This window comes from Balearica regulorum, chromosome 5, assembly GCF_011004875.1.
Source record: "Balearica regulorum gibbericeps isolate bBalReg1 chromosome 5, bBalReg1.pri, whole genome shotgun sequence".
Classification (NCBI taxonomy): domain Eukaryota; kingdom Metazoa; phylum Chordata; class Aves; order Gruiformes; family Gruidae; genus Balearica; species Balearica regulorum.
Window position 1 is genome coordinate 68,679,822 of NC_046188.1, and position 25,957 is coordinate 68,705,778.

At 41.9% G+C, this 25,957-nt stretch overlaps 1 protein-coding gene across 1 annotated transcript; it reads left to right on the forward strand.

Moving 5' to 3' along the window:
• The first annotated feature begins 155 nt into the window (after positions 1-155).
• NAT10 (N-acetyltransferase 10) lies at positions 156-24,239 on the forward strand. The gene is made up of 28 exons (XM_010307731.2): positions 156-407; positions 1,657-1,748; positions 2,425-2,596; positions 2,904-3,026; positions 3,801-3,862; positions 4,745-4,859; positions 6,240-6,347; positions 7,226-7,359; positions 7,684-7,777; positions 8,180-8,278; positions 8,841-8,977; positions 9,481-9,605; positions 9,916-10,066; positions 10,539-10,635; positions 11,383-11,499; positions 12,464-12,565; positions 12,671-12,745; positions 13,362-13,478; positions 13,662-13,795; positions 15,680-15,728; positions 16,275-16,368; positions 16,462-16,572; positions 17,636-17,808; positions 18,338-18,457; positions 19,450-19,548; positions 19,921-19,994; positions 22,550-22,633; positions 23,781-24,239. Exons 1-28 carry the CDS (start codon positions 300-302, stop codon positions 23,872-23,874), a joined length of 3,060 nt encoding a protein of 1,019 aa, XP_010306033.2. The 5' UTR covers positions 156-299; the 3' UTR covers positions 23,875-24,239.
• The last annotated feature ends 1,718 nt before the right edge of the window (positions 24,240-25,957 follow it).

A 25,957-nucleotide genomic window follows, 5' to 3' on the forward strand; every position in this document is an offset into this window, starting at 1 on the left:
TTAACACGGCTAAAGCTCTGCATCCACCACTTTCGCATGTGGAAAACCAGCTGAAATTCTACTTTTTTAAAAACAAATATATATATATATTTTTTAAAAAAAATCTATTCGCGCAGGCGAACGGCGGGGGCAGCCTCGGGGTCCTGCTACGGTGCAGGGCGCGCGCGCCCGGGACCGCGCGGCTCCCACGTGGTGTGGCGCGAGCCGCCGGGATCGTCCGTGCCGCCTGAGGGATCGGCCGAGGCGGGCAGCTCTCCCGTCGGTCCGGGGCCGGAGGAAGGCCCGAGCGCCCCGCAGCCATGCAGCGCCGGAAGGTAGACAACCGCATTCGAGTGCTGATCGAGAATGGAGTGGCGGAGCGGCAGCGGGCCCTCTTCGTGGTGGTCGGCGACCGCGGCAAGGACCAGGTGACGCTCCCCCGGCGAGCAGAGGGCTTCGCCCTGCCTTCGGGGTGTGTGTGTGGGGTGCTGATACTGTACCGAGCCTTTGAAGAACGGTTGATCTGTAATTCCCCGGTACCGGGTTTTTCCTCTGTCAAGCGAGTGTTCCCAACCGCGCAGAATGCGGTGGAGCAGTGGCGGGCCTCCGCGGGTGGCCGGTACCTCAGGGCGGTGCAGGAACGCGAAGGGCTGTTCGAAATGGTTTAGGGGACTGTGTCCTCCCACCGTCTCCTGTTTGAGAAGCTCACGGGCATTAAATAAAATCGGGTGCAGGCAAATTGGAGTATCTTTTTTTAAAATAGGGCAAAATCTACTTAATTTTTTGGCTAGCAGGAGCTTTTTCCCTAGCTTTTTCCATTGTGAGATGTTATGGTTTGGCACTCAAGCCGTCATTTATGTACTGAGTCATCTTGCAGATGTCACCCCACCAAAACTTAGACTGGATCTACCTGGTAACTGTGTACGGAAGAAATTAGCCACTAAACTCATTTCTCTTCAGAGACTCTAGACTCATGGTTTTTGAGTGGAAAGGGGAACAACAGCACTGCAAAACCGTAACATTTTGGGATAAGTTACTTCAGTTAGCTCCAGTTCCTGGGGAAGTAAAACAAACTAGTTATAAAAAACCTTGGAAAATAATGAGTTGATCAGGTGCCAGTACAAGATAGTTGTCATTAATTTACTGCTACACTGGAGAGGTTAGTTCTGGTGGAGCATATCCTCTGTCTGGTTGTGTTCAGTATTTTCACTGATGAGTTGGACTCCAGAGCAGCAAGTGTGCTTACTGAATGTGCGGGCTATGGAGCAGTGAGGTGGGTTGCAAAACCCACTAGAGGATTAAAATTCAAAATGCAATCATGTTAAATTGTAGGAGAAGTCTGAAGTACATTGTGCAAAATTTAGACTAAGAGACAAATACTAGGAACTGATTAATAATGGCCTTCTGTTTGTGCAGTTGTTAGTTCTGCTAAAGAAGAGTGCTAAAGAAATAGTAGGTATAATTGTCTTCAGTGTCATGCAGCACTGGAGAAGGCACAGACACACAGGTCTGTGTAAAACGGAATGTAACCTTCACAACATGTCAAGGGATCCTTCTGATTTGCACTGGGGTGCTCGGTAGAAAACATAGCTATAAAATCAATTATAGAAAAACATTTTGCTCTTTGATGTTAGCTTGTGAGTACGGTTGTTCGTGAACGTTTCTGCCTTTTGGCAGGTGGTTATACTTCATCACATGCTGTCTAAAGCAACTGTAAAGGCCAGACCCTCCGTCCTATGGTGTTACAAAAAGGAGCTGGGCTTTAGCAGGTAAGATACCTCTTGTGTCTCATGCTGTGATCACTGCTCTGTGTGAAGCAAAAGCTCCGTGACTGGTCTGCTGAGTGTATGTTGTGTGATCGGGTTGTAAGGAGAAACCAGATTAGTTCTTGGAGGAGCTATGGGAAGTTTGATCTTCCAGAACTAGAATTTGGCTTCCATAATAGAGCTGACACCAGCACTAGGTACTTCTGGTTTCTTTCTGTAGCTCTAATGCGAACTCCATTGTTCTGGATCAACCTCTCCCTCACCTTTTTAACCTCAAAAAGTCAAAACTTTAATTCCTCAGCTTTTTAGCCTCAGTGATATTTAGGACTGAATGCAGATTAAGCATTAGAAAGCCTTAATTTTGAAGAAGTCTTTAAAATTTTAATTCTTAGATTTCTGTGCATACTTAGAGTCTGCACACAGAGGCAGGAAGGAAGTGTTACCTGAAGCTGTATAATTCCAACCAAGTGGTTTCTTGCAAAACCAGCTGGTTCTGTGTGATATCCACCACTGTGGGCTGAAGGCGCATGGGAACATATTGGGAAAGCAGCAAGTGTGATCCAAGATTTTTTTTCCTTGGAGGCTGCACTCTGACTTCCAGTTAGACTTGAATGTAGGCCTGAATGCACTTTTCTCAAACCTTTTTCGAAGAAAATTTCTGTCTTATTTTGTTCTCCAGCCACCGGAAGAAGAGGATGAGACAACTACAGAAGAAGATTAAAAGTGGAACTTTAAACATAAAGGATGATGATCCTTTTGAGTTATTTATAGCAGCCACAAACATTCGCTACTGCTATTACAATGAAACTCATAAGATTCTAGGTAACACTTTTGGCATGTGCGTACTTCAGGTAAGGAGTTAAACTTTTGACTTAAAAAGGAGATTGCACTAGTATCAACTGCTTTCAGTTTAAATGCTGCAGGAATAGTATTTGTTGCTTCTGTTATTTCAGTTATGATGGCTTTATATATCTTTTACAAGTTTTGTGAGGGTGAGATAGTCGTGTTGGTAGAAATTTAATGGGATGTTGGTTAATGCAAATGTTAAGTGTGAATTAAGCTTTGAGAACTGATGTTTTTATGTTTTTTACTCCTTTTAGTAGGTGCTAGTTGTGCTGGTGAGCTCTAGGCAACTTCGAAGTTTTATTTATTTCCTAGGATTTTGAAGCCTTGACTCCAAACCTGCTAGCTAGAACTGTTGAAACGGTAGAAGGGGGTGGAATTGTGGTGATTCTCCTGAGAACTATGAACTCGCTGAAGCAGCTCTATACAATGACCATGGTATGTTCAATGTAATGTGTCTGTTTTATATGAGCAGGTACATCATGGTGATGCTAAGTTTTGCTTTTGTTATGGGCTATGGTCTTCCCTCCTTCATCTTTCCTGCTCCTTCATTCATCTGTGATTGAATGTGTCTTACACTTAGGCAGTTCTGCCAACCTCTGTGTCTTGAAATGCTGCTAGGTTACAAGGAAGACACACCTGTCATTCACAAATGTAACTGTGTTCTTTTGTTTCACAATAGTTTTGGAAAGTATTTATGCTATCTGCCCACATAATAGAAAGTTAAGTAAAAAATAGGCCTTTTGAGTGTTTTGTGACCTGTCGCTAGGTGAGATCAGCTTCACAACTATTATATATTTCTAGATATGAACTATTCACACTGAGTATACTTATACCTAGAGCAGAAACTGTTTCCATTAGTAATGATGCCAGTAGGTGAATTAAAGTGAGACTATTTTTTCTTAGCATCCGTGAGGTGTTTGAAATGTTCTGTACTTGGCAGAGTTGACCTTTAAATCAGACAAGAATAAGTAAGACGATTGTGAAAAATATTGGTAGGAAAAGCACATTTTCAACAAGTATTTGGAAAATGTGAATGTTTCACAACAAACAGATAATCGGAGTTGTGTCTGGGATGCGATGTTGATGGAAAGGGAGGCCATAATCCACAAGAGTGGAAAAAGAAGTTGGGTTGTCCCATGAGTAACAATCTTATAAACGTCACTGCTACTGCTGTTCCTTGTCCAGATTGACTTTTTCTTTTTGTTTCAGGACGTACACTCTCGATATAGAACAGAGGCACACCAGGATGTGGTAGGACGGTTTAATGAGAGGTAAGTTACTAAGAGTGTAAAGGATCCGGGCTGTATGCCTAAGGAAAGCATCTGAAACAACATCGTGTGTGTGTATTCATATTGGGAGAATATCCTATAGGTTTGCTTTGGAATAGGGCTTCTTGGCTGCTTCAGTGAAGTTTTCATGTATTGTTTTGGAAATGAATACAGTTTGTTGTTGGAGGAATTGTATACAAAATTTTGGTGTATATTACAAGAAATAAATGCAAATAGGCCCAAATTTGTAAACTGCACCGAGTCCCTTTCTTGAAACACTCTGTAGAAACAAATACTTCAGATGCACCAAAGTTCAGATACTTGCTGCACTACTGTAAAACATAAAACTACTTAGTGTGGAGTATTCTCTGTGGTTTTAGAAGTGTCTTGTAAAGGTGTGTTCTCTGCTTTTGTCATATAGAATAAGCAGCTCTTATTGAGGGAGTGAGCCCTAGCTTTAGCTATAGGAAAACTGCAGAATTTGTTCTTTAGCAGGCAGGTGGTTATGTGATGTCAGAAATTAGAAGGATGAATAAGCCAGCACTGACTGCAGTCTTTTGGGGGGTCAGCGCTTCTCACAATTGCTGTGTATTTACGTCTTACGCTTTTGTGCAGCTACCTCCCTCTTAAATGCTCTCTGGGTAGATCGTCTTTAGTTAGTGTTCCTCTTTGGAGAAATCCTGGTAAGTGGATACCTGTTTTGTGTAGATGATCCTGATTATACGATGAGGCATACTGCTAGTTGTGTGAACTTGTCGTAGCTCAGCTGTAAGTGGCTGTACATACTATGTCTGGGTTCAGAAAAGAGTTTAAATTTAAATTAACTACCAAAATACAATTGTGTTGCTAGTGTTTTTACTGAGTTGCCTTTGCTTGACTGCTCAGGTTCATTCTGTCTCTGGCCTCATGCAAGAATTGCATCGTGATTGATGATCAGCTGAATATCTTGCCCATCTCCAGTCACGTTGCAAACATCACACCTGTTCCACCACAGTCGCAGGTCAGTAAGCAATGTCAGCTGCTGCTTTTCTTTGGGAGACATTGATCTGAGTTGACCACAGCATGTTAAAGATTTTAAAAAGAGGAAGCTTTCCTTTCACCCTGATTTATATCAAATAATGGTCTTGCAGACAGGATGTAGAATGTTCTGCAAAAATTATATCTGGTATGGGTGAAGCATGGGAAGCTGTCTTTTTTTTCCCTCCTTGGGGTTTTTTTTTGTCACACCTTTTTTTGTGTGCTTGCCTGTATTTATTGATTTTGCTGTATTGCTGTTTAGCCTGGCGAGGTGGAGCTTAGTTGCTGTGGTTGCTGTTTCAGAAATGCATAGAGAGATTGGAAGCTGATGGACAGTTGGGATGAGACAGATGAAAAGACCTTTCGAGGGTTGGAGGGTGGGAAAATGCTTTGGAGATGAGTATATTACAAGCTCAGGAGATACCTGATACCTACAAGCTGTGGTAGTTGTGGTGGTTGTTTCAATTTCTGAGTTACATGTACCACATCTCAGGAAACGTTCACTGAATATGAGCCAGACATACAGGTTGCGCTGTTAGAAATGTATCCTTTTATCTCTTTCAGTTGTAGACTAAAGTAGAATGGAATCAGTTTTAAATAGAAATCTTTAAGCTTTTGAAGTGTTTTGTTTGGCCTAAGAAATACCAACATAGGTTCTGTCAGAGATGGTAAAAACATTTTAACAGAGCACTGATTTAAAAAAAAAAAAAATAAACCAAACCAAATTTCTCTTAGCATTATGAAAATATTGACAGCAGCACAAATACTTATCTCTTGGATGGGTAGACTGCTGCCTTTGGAATTTTAAGTGACAATTACAAAAGTCAGAATTCATTCCTATTAAAAATTGATTGCTTTTATGTCCAGGTTTATTGTTTGGCTTTGAAAATCTTGATATTGGTTTGAAAACTGATCTGTTGCTGCTGCAGTAGTTTTTTCCCCTGCGTGGCAATATGTACACCTCTTGACAAGTATAACAAAGATCATAAAATAAGACCCTGAAGACTGAAAAATGCATTAAATTCTTCAGAAAATTTGTCCGTGGTCTCTTCTTCCTAGCAATGCCATTCTCCAGTTACTATGTACTGAAAAATCCTTTCCTTTTTTCCTCCCAAGCTTGGGGAAGCCAGGATACCTATCTCTTGTGTAACCATTCTCCCGAAGATGCATTAAAATTGAAACGTTAAGTATCTGTCTGTCCATTTAAATTTTTCCATTTCTAGGGAGTATATTCAACTTCTTACAACACTTCCTTTGAGATACCTTTCTCTGCCTTACAAAAGCTATCTGAAGACATCACAAAGGTATAATTGTGCCGACGTGTCCTTTACTAATCCTTTTATGGTAAATCCTGTGCTTATAGGAAGACAGCCTCCGGCCACAGGACTTGGAGCTGAGAGAACTGAAGGAGAGCTTGCAGGATACACAGCCTGTAGGAGTTTTGGTGGATGGATGTAAAACCCTGGATCAGGTTGGTGTGGTGTTTAAATCTGAGATATTCTGTGCTTGACAGGTCACCTTAGGTACTGATGTTTGTGTCTCATCTTGCATGTAATCAAATCGGAGCGTGAACAGTGATGGGCGTGGTCTTAGAGAATTTCCTTGAAAAATCGATCGGACGTGGTAGCTCAACGACAGTATCAGTGATTTTCCTCATGAAGTTGAGAATAAGTGGAAGGACTAGAAGGGAGACAGGAACCTGATCTAGAGAAGTCCACATCTAAAGAGATGATGAGGATTTGAAATAAGCAGGAAACTTAACCTGAAGTTTCTGTTCAGTTTGGTTCTGAATAGAGGTTGAAAATCCATATCATGTTTTAATATGCCCCTATTCCTGCCTCCCTTACATTTTTTTTTATTCCAATTTGAGAATCGCTGACTAGTGCAAATGAAGGCCCTATTGCAATTGTCTTTCCTATTTCAGAGTATCTTCTGAGAAGTTGCAGCTCAGCCTGGTGGCTCCCAGAGCTATGCACTGCTTGAGTCCTTTTATAGTAGGCCTTCTTGCTGCTCAGATACGTTTATCTTCCTTCTCTGGGAGCAGCATGCCTCTTCCCGTCTTGCTGAATATACTCTGTGATCAGTGGCATGGAGGTAGTGCTTGAGAACTGCTGTAACTGATTGTTGATCTGTGTTTTGACCTGAGTGATTGCAAGAACTCAGTGGGTCAACATTACCCCTTCTTGCACATTATTTGTTTGGGTTTTAATGTTCAGCTCTCCCATCTTGTCTTTTCCTTCCTTCTTCCTGTTCTAGGAAAGAAGACATGTGCTAGTGGCAAGTGTAAGTAATGCTGAAAGCAATTTAAACACAGCTGATTTATGTTTTCTGGTTTTTTCTGATCATCAGGCAAAAGCAGTTCTGAAATTTATTGAAGCCATTTCTGAGAAGACTCTGCGGAGCACTGTGGCATTAACAGCAGCCAGGGGACGTGGTAAATCTGCTGCGTTGGGACTGGCTATTGCTGGAGCAGTAGCTTTTGGGTGAGTGATTTCCCCCATCTCCCAGGCTTTATCTGCATCCATGAGTGTAAAAAAAAAAAAAGTAATTCCCAGTATCTGAATATATTTGTAATTTCCAGTCCTACATCCCTCTTTTTTCTTGTGTGTTTTGATTGGTGCATACACTGATATTCAAGTTCTTCTATTTTATAGTAATAAGAAAACTTCAGTCTTTATAAATCAAAATAATCACATGTGAAGTGAGATAAGTGTCTAAAGGCATCTGCTGTGTTTTGGTAAAATCAACTCCACTTAGTATGTATATGTAGATATAGAGTTAAAGTCTTGTTTTATTTTTCTGTGCAGTTACTCCAATATCTTTGTCACGTCTCCAAGCCCTGATAACCTTCACACTCTCTTTGAGTTCATATTTAAAGGCTTTGATGCACTGCAATATCAGGTAAGGAGAGCAGACTATTGTACAATACTTTCACAGCATTCCTGTTTAGGAGGGGGCTTGCATCTCATCTGTGATTTTTGTTTGCATGTATTAGCTACCAGTTTTTACCCCTACCAGCCCTTTTAATAATTTTCTGCAACAGTGAATCACAGTAATCTTTCCTACTCAGTTTTTAAGTTGGGAAAATATTTTTATTTTTTTATGAAATAGTTTTCAAATAAGTAAATAATTTCTTAGTTCTCAGGCTTTTGTTCTAGCCTCTGAAGCTTTTGTTCTAGCTGTTTTTAACTAGAATCTGAAATAACAGTATACTCTTAGTGAACGTATTTTGATCATAATGATGAGTGATATTTTTCTCCGATCTGGGCTTGTTCATACATGTTTAACTATGTTTTCTTTCAGGAACATCTGGACTATGAGATTGTTCAGTCTTTAAATCCCGAGTTTAATAAGGCTGTTGTGAGAGTGAATGTGTTCAAGGAGCACCGACAGACCATTCAGGTAACTGGCCTCTTTTCCACTCCTGCCTTTCTACTTTTTGTTCCTAACTGTTGGCTTTACTGATGCTGTAGTTGTTTTGATTTTGAGCACGTTCATTTTATGTAATGTGTAACTGTCCTGATCTTTTTTGCTTTAAGGCAGACCTTTTTTTCTGGTGTGTGAGTTTCATAAAATATCTTATTTCTTTCTGTGCCTAACTTGTAGATTACAAAGCTCCCTTGGTAATTGCTTCTGCGTTTCGTCTTGAAACAAAAGCAAAGGAAGGTGAAAGAAACAGTGAAGGAAGAGCATATGTTTCTAGTGATTAGATTTCCTTTATTTTCATGATCTCTGCAGAGAAATTTGTTTGGAAATGTGCAAAACAAGATGTGTGACCCAGTTCTTGTTAGGGTAACATGAACCCTCTCTTGACTGCTCTTGTGTGTCAGTCCCTGGCTTGATGGTGATGGAGAGCAGGGACACCAAACAGCTTTTCAGGGCTCCAGCTTTGCCAACTCTGACATTTCCCTAATTCCCAGACAAGCTGTTGTTGACAGTGCTGGTGTCCTCTCATTCCTTGCAGTATATACACCCTGCTGATTCTGTGAAACTGGGTCAAGCCGAACTTGTTGTGATTGATGAAGCTGCCGCCATTCCTCTGCCCCTGGTGAAAAACCTGCTAGGCCCTTATCTCGTTTTCATGGCTTCTACAATCAATGGGTAAGGCTTGAGCAGCAGCTGTCTACCTGGGAAAGCAGTTGTGCAAGTGCCACTACAGTATTTTTTTTATTACACGCTGTTACATCGGGTCATGCTAATTCTTGATCTGTCATGGAACAGGTCGTTAAAATAACCAGGAGTCAGTACTCGAACTTGCTTCTTTCCTTTGGTTCCACTGTGGATTCATTAAGTGTTCATACATGCACGTCTTCTGTCCTGCTACAAGGAGCAAATACGTAAACAGGATTCTGCAGTCTGTTAGAAGAGAGGGAAGAATGACATCTTCCTTCCAATATGGGACTAAGGAAGTGATGGGATAGGCTGCCTTGTCCTACGTACACAAGAACTTCAAAAGGCAGCAATTCTCACAGATGGGTAGGGCCCTCGCAGCCCTCAGAACGGCATGTAGCTCTGATGGCAGCCTAGTTCTATGCTGGAGCTTCCCTGTGTCTCAGGATTGCTGTTTGGTTATTTGCTTCAGACTTTTGTCTTCTGCTTTTCAGGTACGAGGGTACTGGTCGATCGCTATCTCTGAAGCTCATTCAGCAGCTCCGTCAACAGAGCGCACAAACCCAAGTCACCATGACAGCAGAGAACAAATCTACAGCTACAGCTAAACTCACCTCAGGTACTCGGTTGTATTCTGGGCTGTGGTGCGTAACCATGATCTCCAGTGCTGCAGGCTGGCCAGCCCTGTGGGTATCCCTTATGTCCATGTACTTTGCAGCTGTAGGAAGGTAGCGCTATGGGAAAATGAAGGAACTCTTCTCTGTTTTTACCTCATGATTTTCAGATGTAAAGGCTTTTAAGGGATAAAAGCTATGCAAGTAATGATTTTCTAATCTCCTGGGAGCCCTTCAGAGGACACTGATTCTATACAATTCTTTGCTAGCTGTAACTTCCAACGCTCGATGTTCTTCTCTGAAATCTGTTTGCAGCTCGTACGTTGCATGAAGTCTCCCTCCATGAGTCAATCAGATATGCCCCTGGTGACCCAGTTGAAAAGTGGCTAAATGATCTGCTGTGTTTGGACTGTCTCAGCATCACCAGAATTATCTCTGGCTGCCCGCTGCCTGAGACTTGTGACCTGTATCCTTGCTCAAATGTTGTTCTCTGATCAAAATACATTGCTTTCAGATGAAGAAGGCTTTTTCAAGCTGATTTATAGTGGGTTCTCCAGCTAGCATGATAACCTCAGCACATGATCTTTTGACAAAAGTCTATTAAGACCACACTTAGTAGAGTTAAGCTCTTATAAGACCAGTGGTGTGTGTTACCAGGACATTACCAAACTCCAGTTTTACCGCAGAGACAGTCTAAGGAAGGGTTGTTGAACAAAGGGAAGTCCTTGTTGGAGTTGTAAAAGGTTTGGCTTTACAGACAAAGGGTGTGAAATCTGTTAACGCTGCCCAAAGTCATTCATTCTTGTAGATAGATCTGTCAAGTCTAAGAGCGCAAGCGAGCATGTAGCCCAAGGCTATATTGAAAATATTACTCCTAAATGAACAAGGAGGTTTTTCTTTGTTTCCAAGGAGGTGATTTCTTTAACCCCTCTGTTTAGATACTATGTAAACAGAGACACACTTTTTTGTTACCACAGAGCATCAGAAGTTTTTCTGCAGAGACTGATGGCCCTCTATGTGGCTTCACACTACAAGGTAAAGCTTGTGCTACTTCTGTCAAAATTTCAGCTAGGAGGGAGCAGTGCTTGTTGTAACAGTATAATTGAATTGGCCAAATTGAGGTTTCTGAACAGCTTCAGTTGTTTCTTGTTGTGTGCAGATCTGTATTCTCCTTTCTCTGAGATCTCTGCCTTGGTTCTGGCTAAATATACTGGATTTACAGATATCTGGAATATTTTTGTCCGGAGAAATTCTGGAGACTAAGCTCTAGATAAGCCTACGAGCTTGTCAGAATAGTATCAGCGATGAACCTCTTCTGCAGTTTTTTGTACTATATTGTAGTAGCCTCAGGTTAACCAAAAGAGTAGTACCATTGTACTACTGAAAAGAGTAGTAATTCATCGCAAGATTTCAAGACCATGGATGACTAGTAAACATGAGTGGTGAAGTCCGGAAATACTGAGTACTAAAAATCTGACACTTTAAAAAATATTTAAGGTTTGGTAGTTTAAGAGATAAGTAGCTATATAAAAACAGAAAGTTCAGTTCCATACATATTAGAGCGAGAGGTTTCACTTGAGAAAAACAGATGCTGTGTGGTTGTATAATAGCCATGAAGTGGGCTGTGAGCTTCTTCATCCCTCAGTATTGTAGTAGTTCCAAGTTTCTCAATAGCCCGAAATTCGGAAAATGGAGGATTGTTTAGAAGTCAGCTAACATTACACTGTATTTTGAAGCTCTCCTCGTGGAATAATTCTTCAACTTTCTGTCTGTACCCTCCAGAACTCACCCAATGACCTACAGATGCTATCTGATGCACCTGCCCATCATCTGTTTTGTCTTTTGCCACCTGTTCCACCCACCCAGAATTCGTTACCAGAAGTACTTGCTGTTGTTCAGGTAAGAGAGCAGCATGTCTCTAGAAGTGAACTGTTCAATAAGGAAGCAGTACACTGCTGTGAGACAGCGTACAATCGGTGTACTATGGCAGCATTGTACTATCTAGGAGTAGATGGTAGCTTAGGGCTGTGTTTTTGTGTGTGTTAGAGCCATGTATTAAGGCTGTTTTTTCTCCTCACTTCCTTTCATTAACACTAATTGCTATATAAGTACATCGTGATGCTGATCCTTTCACGTAAACCTCCCAGTCTCCACAATGTGTTTGTGCTAAGAAGCCTTCTGAGGAGCTGAACTACTGCTCCAAGAGATGACTTTGTCCTCCCATTTCAACTTCATGCAAGGAGAGTTGGTTCACCGGTTCACTCTGCTTATCCCATGTTTCCAGCATTCCTTTTGCTTGCAGTAGAACTGCAAAAATACAAACTCCTCTGATGTACGTGCTTAGAGAGGTAGAAATATTTCAGCCCTTGCCTGTTGGGTATCTGACTATATGCTTCCTTTCTTCCTTAAGAACACAGATTCTTAATTATCTGTGTTCAATGCAGGTAGTTAAATCTACTGTTTCTTAAAAGAAAAAGTCCCATTTACATGAAAAATACATGACATTTAAAGAGAAATACTGGTGGGACAAGCTTTTATGTTTTCTATTGATGGACTACAGAAAATGCATAGAGCATTTCCTATGCTTTAATCTCTTCAGGCTTCTGTTGCACCGTAGTGTAATGCCTGCTGTGTCAAACGTACCTGGCTGGCCCGCTGGTGTGCATTTTGAGACGGGGCTTGTGGGGACAGAGCCTTTTTGCTGGCACATACATGTTTGCTCATCATGTTGCAGAGCAGGGATCACATAAAATGTCAATACTGCAAAATAGACTCAGCAACTGAGTATAGATTTTGATTGTGTGGAGTGACTGTAGGAGAAAACACTTTTTCTCCATTAATGGTCTTTTACATTTTCTGGCAGGTGTGCATGGAGGGAGAGATCTCTCGTCAGTCTATCATGAACAGCCTTTCTAGGGGAAAGAAAGCTTCTGGTGATCTTATTCCCTGGACCATTTCAGAGCAGGTGAATAATTTGTCCGTATGCTCACCCAAGATGTATTCCAGCACTATTTCTTATTTCCAGAGTACCCACCTATGTTCTTTAAAATGACTTTTGTCTCTTATGCAGTTCCAAGATCCAGACTTTGGGGGCCTCTCTGGTGGGCGTGTTGTTCGTATTGCAGTTCATCCGGATTATCAGGGGGTAAAGTATTTTGGAACTCAGTTATTGTGAATAGTCAGCAGTGGTACCACGAGAATGGCTGTGCAGGCAGACTTCAAGAACAGGGCAAACATTACAATTGCTCCAGCTTTCAGCATTTTAAGCTTGGGGACTGAGCCACCAGTAGTAATAGAGTGAAGTCAGGTGCAGAGAAATGGTCAGATGTCACAGCGGGCTGGGGGGGCATTGCTTTCCTCTGGATGGGTAGCAAACCAGTGCTTCTGTCATTACTAGACAGCACTGTAGCATGCCGGCATCCCAGGCAGCAGTATACAATCAAGATCCAGTGACATTTACTGTGAGATTACCACCAAATGTTCACGGTGGTGTTTGGCAATTTCTGAGCACCAGAGTTAAGCACCAAGTATTATTATACAGTCCTGAACTACCAACTGGGCTCTCGTGATTTCAGACATCCACGTTCTGTAGTGTCCTTCTCCATGGAGACGCTTTGTAGCAAAGAAAATGCTTTTTTGCAGTGACTGACTGATCTCTGCACTGATGATTGTTAATGGGTTTGTAAGGGGAGAATGTTGTCGCCCTGTCTTAAAAGCTAGATACATCTTTCTGCTTATAGCGCATTGTTCCTCCTTCACAGATGGGCTATGGCAGCAGAGCTCTGACTTTACTGCAGATGTACTATGAAGGCAAATTCCCATGTTTGGAAGAAAAAACAATTGAAAAGCCAAAAGAAATTGCAACTGTAAGCAGTGAGGTATGTAGCTCAGTACATTTCTTGTATTTTCTGTTGTGCTAAGCTGTTTGTTTTTCACTGTAAGTCTTGATTTCTCTGTGCAAGGAGAAAATATTCATGTTTATTTTCTTATACAGAATAAGAGATTTAATGTGCAGATTTCTGTGAGGATTGCTACTAACCCATTTCCACTTTCTCTTTCAGACTGTTAGTTTATTAGAAGAGGTTGTGACACCTCGGAAAAACTTGCCTCCTTTACTTCTCAAACTGAGCGAGAGACAAGCTGAAAACCTAGACTATCTTGGGGTATCTTATGGCCTAACACCAAGATTACTCAAGTAAGACGTTATTCTGTCTATATGGATATTTTAGCCCTTGGACATTCTCTTTATCTCTGCATGCTTCACTTGGTTTCTAAAACTGGGGCAGCTCCGAGCCCACTTCTCCTGTAAGACCTTTTCTTGCTGTACAGTAGGGCTGATCCCAAGTGCATCCTTCAGGGTAGTTTTTCCTCAAACTCCTTCTGAGGGAAAACCCGTTCCCTTCTCAGTTGTCTCTCTGACCCATCTAAACCATTAATTAGCTATAATTACTCATTTTTTCCAGGCTAGAGAAGTAAGAACAGCCTGTAATAAGTAGGGAGAAGTTAAATACTACTTCCTGTGACCTGTAGAAGCTTGAGCTGCTTCTGACTGTAAAGCTAGTTGTTAGTTTCCTGACTATTGTAAATGCTTTTCATCAGCAATTGCAGCTGCTGCTTGCTGTTCTTACCATGGAAGAACTGAGTTACTGCAGCAGTAAATAATTTATTAATTTTTCTTAAGTTTTATCTTCACTTTACAACATAGTTGTATATAAAACTGTACGATTTTATAATACATGCTAACTTTTAAAATATTATCAAATTCTATAAAATATCTAGATTTCTGAGACTTTCTTAGCCATAGTGTGGGAAGTGGTGAATCCATAGTTTGGGAGACAGCTTCAAAATAATGCAGAATTTTTCCTGTTGCTAGCCTAAAAGCAAAGCAGTCATTTATCACCTAAAACCTTGGTTCCTTGCTGGCCTGCCCCCACTTACAGAGGACCTAAGGTGCTGTACAAGCATATGATATAAGCAGCAGCAGAAGTAAGAGGGGTGGAGGCCAATTTGTGACTGACCCCATCAGAGCAATTTTAGACAGCTGTGTGCATTTGCTATTTCAGATCCAGAGACTGTAGCCTGTTTTGTTCCTCAGCAAGCATGCTGCAAAGTTCCTGCCAAAAAGTGATGGTGAATTGTTTAGCTGTGCAGGAGAGCATCAGAACTGAATGGTTATTGTGAAATAGTCTTAATCTTTGCAAATTATTATGCAAGTGGTTCAGCTGTCTGTCTTTATTTGAATGATCCTTCTCAGGGCAGAGGGGGAGAATAAAGTGTTTTACTACTTTTGTTAGTTGTTTGACTGTTAGCTGTGGTGGGATAGATAAAAAAAGGATGAATAGTGGGATAGGGAGAGGCTGGGGGCACGCATGTAGGGCTTCCTGCTGAAATTTGCAGCATCTTGTGCAGCTGATGAGTAGTCATCCCATGGCTGGTGGAGGTAGGTTGCCAGTGACAGTTGCTCTGGGGCCTGGCTGCTTTCTTTTGTCTGGGATGCCATATGTTTGGTCTCAGCAGGTCTTTTTGTACTAGTCCTCCTTCTGCTGGGCAAAACGAATTGTAGGATGAGTTCAAAACTAAGATGCAAGAAGGAACAGGAGGATGGAAAGGGATGTCGGCAGGATTTTGCTGATCAGTCTGGGATTCTGTCTGGTCCACAAGTGACTATCTGAAACCTGGGAGTTGCCAGGGAACGGAGTCTCTGAAGTAAACTGTAAATCCTCAGCCCGTTCCCCAGGATATCCCTTCAGAGTCTGTGATATTATTGGTCAAAACCTGTTTGCCTGTTTTTAAAGGAGGCCCTGGAAGCATGTCAAATACAAACTCTGAAAGTTTGCTCATTTTTTGATGTCACAATCATCATTTTTCACTCCGCTAAGTTAGAACCTCAGTCTGTTTGCTGATTGACTACTTTCCGTCAGTGCTCATTTTCATCAGTTGGTGGGGTGTCTTACAGACTTTTCCCTACGTTTCAACCATTGTTCTTGTACGGTAGATAGATTGCATTTAACCACAAGTACTATTGTAGAATCAACAGCTCCATAATTTTCAGTGCATTTTCTTTTTTCCCTCTCCCCAGGTTTTGGAAACGTGCTGGATTTGTGCCAGTTTATCTAAGGCAGACACCAGTAAGTAGCTGTTTCTGAATGAAATTCAGCCCTATTGACATCACTGGGCATCTTTCCATTAGCTTCTGTGAGATGCGTTTTGGGCAGGAAAGTTTTCTGAGACTACGTTTGGGTTTGGTTTATGTTCATTTTTGTTCTTTGGGCCTGTAGGTAAAAGAGTAGAGTTTTAGGGTTGTGAATGTAGTCTTGTGACCCTTGAATTGACTGCTCTTGTTTTTCAAGGTGTTTACAAAAAAATAGCACCAGCAATTATATTACTTTTGGGGAGAATAATTTGTTTGTCATCGTATTTTTCTTTTGTTTTTCTGTCCCTTGAGCTGTACCCCAACTTTGCAATACTGGTGACAACTGGTTACCTCAAGAAGCCAAAATCCCTCAGCACTAGGATTTACCAAATTATAGAAGTTCACGGGTTTTACATTAGGTAGTGGTAATCAGTAGCAGTTGATACATGCGTTGTTGATTTAGAAAACCTTTGCCTTCTTTAGTTGAGCATAGAGCGCGAAAGATTCATGAGGGTGATGGGAAATATATCTTATTTATTAGAACGACCTGACTGGTGAGCATTCGTGCATCATGCTGAAGACACTGAATGAAGAGGACACTGAACAGGAGCCTTGGCTTACTGCCTTCTGGAAGGGTAACTATGATTTTGCTAACACTAGAACAATCTTTGGGGATATTTATTCTAGAGGTTCACAGGAGTCATTTATTTTATCATCTTGTCTTACAGATTTTAGGAGGCGTTTCCTTTCTCTGCTTTCCTACCAGTTCAGCACATTTTCTCCCTCGTTGGCACTGAATATTCTACAGAACAAAAATATCAAACAGCAGCCACAACCACGTGAGTACCCTGGCTCACAATGTGCAGTTAGATTGCAGTTTATATATATGTTTATCGGAATTCTCAAATACATGCATTCGTTATATGATGTCTCTTGTGAAGTGCCATGAATTGCTCTTGGTCAGTTACTGTGTTTTGTTCCTGTTATCCAGAAAAATGCTTGTATTTCTAAGTAAAAGCTAAGAGGACATTTTCTGCCACTGAACACAGGTAGTGGTGGGGTTTTGTTGATTTCCGGCCCCCCCCCCCCCCCCGCTTTTTTGATCAAAGCTTTAAGTAACCCAAAATTAGAGGGCTCCTGAGTGTAACAGCTAAATGTATGACAAAACATGGATGGGTGCTGACACCTGCCAAATCCAGTATGGAATTAAAAGGGAAGCCTTGAATAGCAAGGGTCAGTAGGCAGAGCAGCTTGCTTAGGACCTTAGGAAGAATGTTGTCATCAGAAATTTGGAAATTGGAACGTGATGTCTTTCTAAGAGAGACAATTTAGTTCAACTGCATGTTACTGAACTTGATCCAGTATTTGCTGGGGGAAACACACAGGCGGTATTAAAAAAGGGGCCAGACAAGACAGTTCTAACAGTCACTTCTGGCTTAAAAGCAAACTGCTGTTTCCTCAGTATGTCTAACAGAGGGGAGTCCTCTTGGGAGAGCTTGGTAATCTCTGTCTTGTGGGCTTTTAGTATCTGCCTTAGTGAGTTTTGGTTGCTGCTACAAGGGAACAGAGCTCTCTGACAGCAAAACCACTGTAAGACAGTTAAAGACTGGGCGCAGTGTGTTTCTCAGCCCTCACTGTTTTCAGTCGCTCTGGCATCTTTAAGTTGATACGCTGGTCTGGTTTGACAGTTGCAATGTTTTTCATATGGACGTATGACTGTCTGAAAAGATTTTGAATAACCAAGCCAGTCTGAATAGCAGTGTTGTACCTAGTGTGTTGGGAAGTGAACCGATGGGGTACCAGTTGGCCTTGTACTCACCGATATGAAAAGGAACGTGTTAAATACTGGGATCCTGGATAACTATGAAGAACAGCCTTGACATTGTTGTCTTTTTATTGTAGCCATCAGCCGTGCTGAATTAGAATCAGTTTTCATCCCATATGACCTGAAGAGATTAGAGATGTACTCTCGCAACATGGTGGACTATCATCTCATCATGGATATGGTACCTACCATTGCCAGGATGTTTTTTCTCAACCAGATGGGTGATATCTCTCTCTCTGCTGCACAGTCGGTATGTATCACTGTGAGAACAAGCCATGCTTCACCTCTCTTTGTATATATTTTAGGAATAGTTTCCTGTTTTGTGTCATCTTTAAAAAAAGACTTTGCTTGAGTTCATTGTTTCTTTTGTAGTCCTCTGTGTCATTTCTCCTGCTTGTAGTATTCTTCCACCTTTAGCGTTTGCTTTGAATAAAATTTGTAGGGATCGTATTCTGTTGTGTGTTCAGTGAAGTACTCGATGCATTTATAATACAGTGTGAACTGTGGCTTAAAAACCCCTCAAAATCTTCTGGCTCTTGAACTGTCCTTCAGAAGAAAGGTCTTCATTTGTACTAAGTATGGAATGGCACCTGCCATCGACAGAATGATTTAGGGGTGTTCCAGTGTATCTGAGCAAAGCTTCAGCTTGTACCAGAGAAGCCTTGTACTACTTGAGTAGAGCAAGGACTTGGTAAAGTGTAAGGAGTGTAGAGGGTATTACTATATATCTGTATTTTCTCTAAAAACCTCTGTAACTGAAATACATGTCCTTTCCTCAGGCCCTTTTTCTGGGGATTGGCTTACAGCACAAATCTCTGGACCAGCTGGAAAAGGAGGTAGAACTGCCCAGCAGTCAGCTGATGGGCCTTTTCAACAGAATCATCCGCAAAGTCGTTCAGGTAATGGCATCATGACAAGCTTTGTCCTGGTTGTTTTGGACCAAAGTGTGATTCCAGTACTGAGCCTGGCGCTAATAGTAAGCTGAATCAGAACTGTGTATCTTTAACATGTCCCAAATAATTGACTGTAAAAGATGGGAAAATCCCAGTGGACAAGCAGGTATTTATGGCATTAATTTCTAGAGTGTTTCCCCAAATAATAGCGGTTGTCGATGGTTTTAAGTGTTGCCACGTCCTGACCAAAATGCTGAGCGTACAACCCGTATTGCCAGCTGAGCCTGAGCCTTTTTTTTTATGATTGTTCACTGCATTGGTGGCATCTCAACTTTTCTTGAAAAAACACTTTTCCAAAGTCATTTAGAGGTAGACTTGAAGTCCAGTGAACTAATTGGAAACTTTTGGATCTGGTTTTCTTTCTCTCTAATGTCTGTGATAAAGTGAGTAGCGTGATGAGTTATCGAAGGCTGAGACGGACAGAAAACTTGCCAACTGCTTGCAATTGCTTACTGAGCCTGGAGCCTCTAGTTCTCCAGGATCAGGATACAGTGGCAAAGCTTCTGCAGTCTGGCATAGATTGTTCATTGGAGAGGTGATTTGCTCAGCATAACACCCCTACAATTATCTTGAAGAAAATAATGTACAGAAAAATAAATATGCAGCTTTTATCTGCAAATGTTAATCAAATGATGCCGTATTAATAAAGTATGTTGTAAACTGTGAGTTCTCATTTGTGCGAGTGACAGTGAGTGCTTGCTGATTTTAGTTTTATACTTTTTATAAAGGCTGTATATAATTCTGCCTTCAGGAAGCAGCCTTGAGCTTTTTATTTCAGTGTGATGAAATGCATGCATCAGAAAGAAAACACTGCCTGATAATATTTGCAAGTTTGTAAGAGTTTCATGGGGACAGGCAGCATTTCTTACTTATTTTAAAGCAATAACCTGGAAGAAACATTAGCAAGTCTTACATGGGTTGGCTTACTTCATTTTCAGTTGTTCAACACAGTCCAGGAAAAAGCTGTGGAGGAGCAGATGGTGGCCACAAAGGATATTGTAATGGAGCCCACACTGAAATCTTTAAATGATGACTTGGTAATTATGAACTTTCTTCTTGATACATATGTAAACACTCCATGGAGTTCCTTTGGGTGTAGAAGCCTTGTAATCTACATTTTCTTGGATGGAAAGAATTCCGCATCAGGTCTGTCATTTGTGATAGTTAAAACCTGACAGCTTTGCGTTACATGCTTGTAGTCATGCTTTGTTAATCTGTAATACAGAACCTACTAAGATGTTCTTGGAGTTATATATTACGAGTACATGTATAGAAATAATGTAACAATGCAATTATATAAGAGATGAGCTTTTCAGGATCAGCTGATACTTGTTTTAGGGGATGTACTTCTCTTTCAGAGGGAATTTGCACTTAGAACTTAATGCATCTGTTGTGCTGTCCTGTTGTAGGAAGAAGCCGCAAAGGAATTCCAGGAAAAACACAAGCAAGAAGTGGCAAAGCTGAAAGAAATGGACCTTACGCAGTAAGAATTCATCTGTTTGAGTCTCAAATCCAGTTTTCCCCTGATACCTGTTTGAATGCCGGGTCACTCGCGCATCTTGCCGAGACTTGCGCACAAGGCCATAGTTGCAGTATCACAATCTCAAACCATCAGTAAATGAGAAACAGCAGAGGGTATTTTCAAGAGTGGCTAGGTAAGATAAGCACATGCTGCTGTGCTAATGGAAACTTTGGGTATTGTGTGCCTGACAGCCACTAACTTAGTCTTCTGCTCTATTAGCAGCTGCTTTGTTTTGCACTCAAAACATTCCATCCAGTATGAATTAGATTCAGTAACAACTTCTGTTCAAGGCCGTTCACCTGTTTACCTCAGTACATGGATTCATTGCCTCAGAAGTGTGTCATACCCCTAAGCATGAACTTACTGACTTCCCTTTTTCTGCTGGTATCTGAACAGAAAGCAAAAGCTTGCGAGTTAGCAAATCTTCAGCAGTGGGATCTGTCTGTCTGTGGAACTGTACAACTGAATTGTTGTTAGAGTTGGGGCTGGCTCGTCGTTACAGTGCTGCAAACAGACGATGTGCTGCAAACAGGCGGTGCTGGATCAATTCGCAGCTCTGTCCCAGTGCCTCTGGCATGAGCTTGAGCGCGTTCTTCTTTTACCTCCGTTGTCTTTTGTCGCTTAAATGGTCAATTATTTATGGCAGTAGCTCTTACTATGTGTCTGTGTGTCTTGATCCTGGCTGTATAGGGTATGTACATCATACATATAGAAGTTATATAGTTCTACAATGTGGAGTAATAAAGCAAGCTGCCTGGCCATGGACTGTTTCTCATTTTACAGTTTCCCGTGCTTCTGGGAATAGTCATTACTTTCCTCAAACCAGGATACCCAGGTCCTCTTGTCTGCTATGCATCTTAGCTGTGTGTGCAACTCTAGTGAAAGTGGTACTTGGCTAATTTTCATATTCTCTTCTTTAACAACAATACAACAAAAAAAAGTCAGAACCCCAAACCAACAGAAAAAGAACAACCAACCAGAGCTTCTTTTTTGAACTACAGTGTGCGCAGATGCCTTTTAACTGATGTAGAGCTGGACAAACTTGTAGGATACTGAGTTGCTGAACCAGCAATTTACTTGAGGTGTCAGCAGATGTCACTTTTTCTGGACCAACAGGAGTTACACAGGCCACTGATTCCCTCCCTTCTCTCTCTCCTCCTCCCACTTTTTGTCTTATAAATCCTGTTTACTCTGCTGGCATCCCAGAAAAGTTGTCTGGTTTGGCTTTAGACTAATCTCTCAAATCTGAGAAAAGGAATAAAAGCTTCTTTGAATCTTTGGTTGTCTTGTTTGAAGGAAGGACAAAACTGGATGCGATTTAAAGTGACTTGCAAGTCAGTCACATTAGGAAAACAACATAACCAGAATTTTTTAAAAGTTTTAATTCCGTTTTTTAGAGTTGATAGTGTTAGACACCTGTTTGCCATTTTGGACCATGTTCACTTTTTTTTCACCCAGAAATAGATTTCTGTTCTCCTGCATGAGGAGAGACAAAAATCTATTTTGAACGCTTTTCAATACAGGTTATAGAAAACTAATAGCAGAGGCAGAGCTGTTTGATTTGAAAAGGCTTTGTCCAGTGTTGTTCAGCCTTGTATGAATAAAGGCTGGTCTATTCTAAATCTCTATGGACTTGAGGTGGAGAGCAACCACTCAATTTTGCTACATGACTGCTTTGCCTAGTTAAAATGTATGCGATTTCCAGGGTACTTGTACACTCGGACAAGGGGCACAGAACATGAGCTTATTTGAATAGCAATTGTTGTCCTTATTTCTCTTTTCAAAAGAAAGCTGCAGGTCTTCAGTTTTTCCTGGACTGATGCAGAAAAACTGTACCGTTCAAGCTTACTGCTGGTCTAAGACCTAATTTAGCTAACTTTCTGTTATAAGCCATTGCTTTTTGCATCCTCTTCCTTTACCAGCACAACCATCCTCCGTCTCTTCTTTTGGAGAGGGGAAAAAAAAAATCCCTCAAGCTTTTACAAAGAAATCTGTATAGTGGATATAGATCCTATATAGAACCACTATATTGTGGTTGTCAGGCTTAAAGCTGTAGTGATTGAAAGTCTATCTTTTAAGAAATCTAGTGGGCAAAGTAGAAGTATACACCCCTGCTACGGGAAGTGTAACCTTTGTGGCTGTATTTCTTGCTTTCATAACAGATGTACCCTACTCAGCACTCTGCTTTTCTGGTGCGAGGCTTTCCTAAAACAGTTCCGTAATGTTTACAATAGGGCCTCCTGAGAGAACTTCATTTGACACTGACCAGCTTTGGATGGGGACAATTGCTGGTTGCTGTTGACCTAATTAGGACTGAGTCTGCTGATAGAGTCGTGACAAGCTGTCGTATCGCTTTGCCAGTCTAGTTTTGTATGTGTTTCCAAATACCGATTTGGTTTGGTGCTGACACAGTGGCTTGCTTTGTATAGTAGCGTGTGCCTGACAATATAATCACCTTATTTTTTTGTTTTGTGCTAGCAATTTTACTTGGATTTTCCTTTACCTTTTTCACTTAGATATATTATCCGGGGTGACGACGAAGAATGGAATGAGGTGCTGAGCAAAGCAGGACAGAATGCTTCCATCGTCAGTTTGAAAAGGTTAAGGAAGTTGAAATTCTCCACAGAGATCTCTCTGGTCTTTCCTGTTGTCTTTATTATAACAATGTTTTTCGAAAAGAGTGAAGCTGAAGAGTTAAATGCAGATAAAATTAACTTAGTGGCCTTGTTAGATGCTGAGTTTCCCTGGAGGAATTGGGGTGTGAGCACCTGCGAGCTGTGCGGGGTACTCAGTGGTTCCTCTAATGGAACTGCTACTGTGATTCTGGGTTGCTCTAGAGTACACTCCTGTCTGCGTGGAACTCAGTTGCTTGTTGTAACTTTTTCCTGTTGATGTGGGTGAGTCTTGATCCTGATCATGCACAGAAGTTGGGGTCCCTTTTAAGGAGATACGTCCTTCCATGTAACTGTGCCATTTGCTTTGGGAGCTAAGGTGGGCGCCTATTCCCATTGGAGAAAATGCAAATTCAGGGAAGAATAATTCTTTCAAATTTGAGCTTAAGCCTGCAGAATATTGAGTCTGTGTTTCTGCAATTCCTTCCTTTTCATCCATCCTCTTTCTTTTACCTTGCCCAGCATGGAGTCTTTCATCATCTTTTCTTTGGGGATTTATAATTGAGACTTGGCCTGCTTGCTTATTTCCCCTTCCTGGGGTGCCCGACAGCCGAAGTAATTATGTGATCTCTATTCCACCCTTTGTATATTCGTGTTGTTTTTCATGAATGCTGGAAGCTGTGAGTTTCCAGAAGCTGTACAGGAATGAGAGGCTCTTGTCAGTGCTTATACAGATCGGAGCTCTGTCATGTTTACTCTAGTCAGAAGCTAGTGCAGGAACAAAATGCAAACTTAAAACTATCAGTGGTAATATTTTTTTCTAGGTACTCTAAATTCCAGATGCCATATATGAATTGTCTTTAGGACACATAAAGTCTTGAAAAGCAATGACAAGAGCTAGAAATCAAGATCTTATGGGTTTCAAATTGGGTTAGGGAACCTGAAGACACTAGAAAATCTAGGTCATATTCTTGTTGGGGCTTTCTCTAGCACCAGTTTAAATGACACAAGAAATTGGAAGTATTTCTCCAAACCACATATCTACATAGACCCTCGCCTCCTTTTACAACAAAAATTTCTCAGCTGGATGGGAATCTAGTGTATTTTTAACAGATATTTTGTTCCTGTTTCCCAGTGAGAAGAAGAGAAAATTAGAAACAGCAAGAGGACCCAAGCAGCAGAAGAAATTTAAGAAGACCAAAGACATAAAGCAGAAGTGGAAGAAATGACTTTAAAGCCAATCAGTGAACTTGAATTAACAAGTGAACGGATCTGTACTTAAGAAGTACTATTCTCCTTTAAATCTCAAGACTTTCTTTTGGGGGGTGAGAGCTGGAGGGAAGGAGAAGCCTTAGAGGCATTTTTAACATGTTTGTATTATGGGAAGTACACTGACACTGCCAGGAGACAGTCTATGATGATTTTTTGATGATGTGACTGCAGAGCTTGAGTGAGGCGCTGCACAGTGCACTGGGATATTCTGAGGGTGCTTCAGCAGCTACAGAGTTTCCATTCAAAGAGGGCAGATCAATCTGTAAACTTTCCCACATCTTAATGGTTGGTGTCTTTATTAAAAAAGAGTTTGGACAACGAAGGGTGGAAACATGTTAGGCTTTGGTAAGTTACTCTACCATTTTGCCTTGCAGCACATCTTGATATCTGCAGCTGCTGGTTCAGTAGTACTTCACTCCTTTGTAGCTTGAGGGAGTTTTCAGCAAACGACAACTGACTTTGTATTTGGGGCTGGCAGTTCTGAGCACTACTCATGTTGTCCATTCAGACTCCTGATGTGGTCCTTGCTTACAGGAGTTCAGGGTATACAATGAACGTTTCTACTTTGGAAGGCGGTCTGTGGTTCTTACTGTGCTCCTCCAGCCGCTGTAATAAAGGCTGCTCTTGTCCATTCACACTTGCTTACAAGATCTCAGCATTCCCACAGCTCAGCAATTTACATTTCCTAGTTTTCAAGCAGGGTAGCGTGATGAACAGGTGCTGGGGAAGCTGCTTTGGCCGTTCTCTCTCTCTGCTGACCTAGAGCTGCTGCTTGGCTTTGGCGGAACGTGTGGTGTTAAGGTGACCAGGAAATCAGCACTATCGTACTGACACCGGCCTTGGTGATCTCTTTGAGCTTGGCGGCAGCTGAGCAGGCAAGGCCCTGAACTCTCTCCAGCTCTGCTACTGGCAATAAGTATGTACCAGTCTGGAGCTGGGACTTTCTGTGACCGCAGTACTCGAGGTCTGCTGCCTGTCAGACTCCAGAGGCTTCAAAACCAGGGCAAACCTTTGACTTAGAATGTCCCTGTCCCAAACCTGAATGCCCTGGTGCATTGTCTTGTTCCGCCTTCGTGCCCTAGAGGTTTGGAACAGAGAGACTCACCTACAGCTGATACACAGCTGGTGCATCCCCCTCAGTGGCTGCAGCTGAGCCTTGGGAGGGGAGAGCTGCAGCCCATAACGGCTTGACGAGGGGTCACATTATCACCCAGCTGTGTGAAAGAGCAGCAATGGCAGCCTGCAGAGATGAGGTGGTGGCTGGCTGCCCTGAACCAGCTCTAAAGCAGTTGTGAAAGGAGCAGACATGGATGGTGAGAAGCGTGAGGCTCTTCACAGCTGCCTGGAAAGTTCTCAGGAGAAAAGGTGAGTGTGAATTCTCTCTGGTTTTGCTGTTGTTTTTGTTAAAAATAACAAGTGGTGACCCTGCTGGGAGAGGGGTGAAGAGCTACAGCCCCTTGCTTTGGGGGATGGGGTCTGTTGGGGTGCTCTCTGTGCCTGACTTGAGACAAGGAACCAAGTTGTACTGCATGGGGTGTTACAGCAGGCTGGGGCTGGGGGCTGCAGCTCCCCGGTCAGGCGAGGGGAGAGTAGTTCTGACAAACAGGAGTGGTGTGGCTGGGCCTGGAGGCTGTTCTCCAGCCCAAGGGCTCTGCAGCTTCAAAACCACATTTCCCTGGATACCTGCAGGACTCTGGTTTTCTGATGTCTTGCTTAGCTCAATTGAGAAACCTCTTGGTCACTTTGTCTGAGGGACAGTTATTGTAGTAAATGTTTTTTATGGATTCTCCTGAGCTGGTCACGTCCTTCAGCCACCTGAGGAAGGGGCAACAAAGGTGTGCTTGAAGTAGTGGTCGGGTAAGGAACTGGTATCAAATGGTCACGGGCTGTGTATTGTTGGCTTGCCCACTCTATGCTCTGCTTGGTGAGACTCAGCTGTGGTTTAACAGGCTGCAAGTCAAAGCTTTAAACACTTTTAGAGTCCTTTTAAAGTGTGTTGAAACTGCGCTAATAAAGCAGCACTAATTATTTTGGATTCTC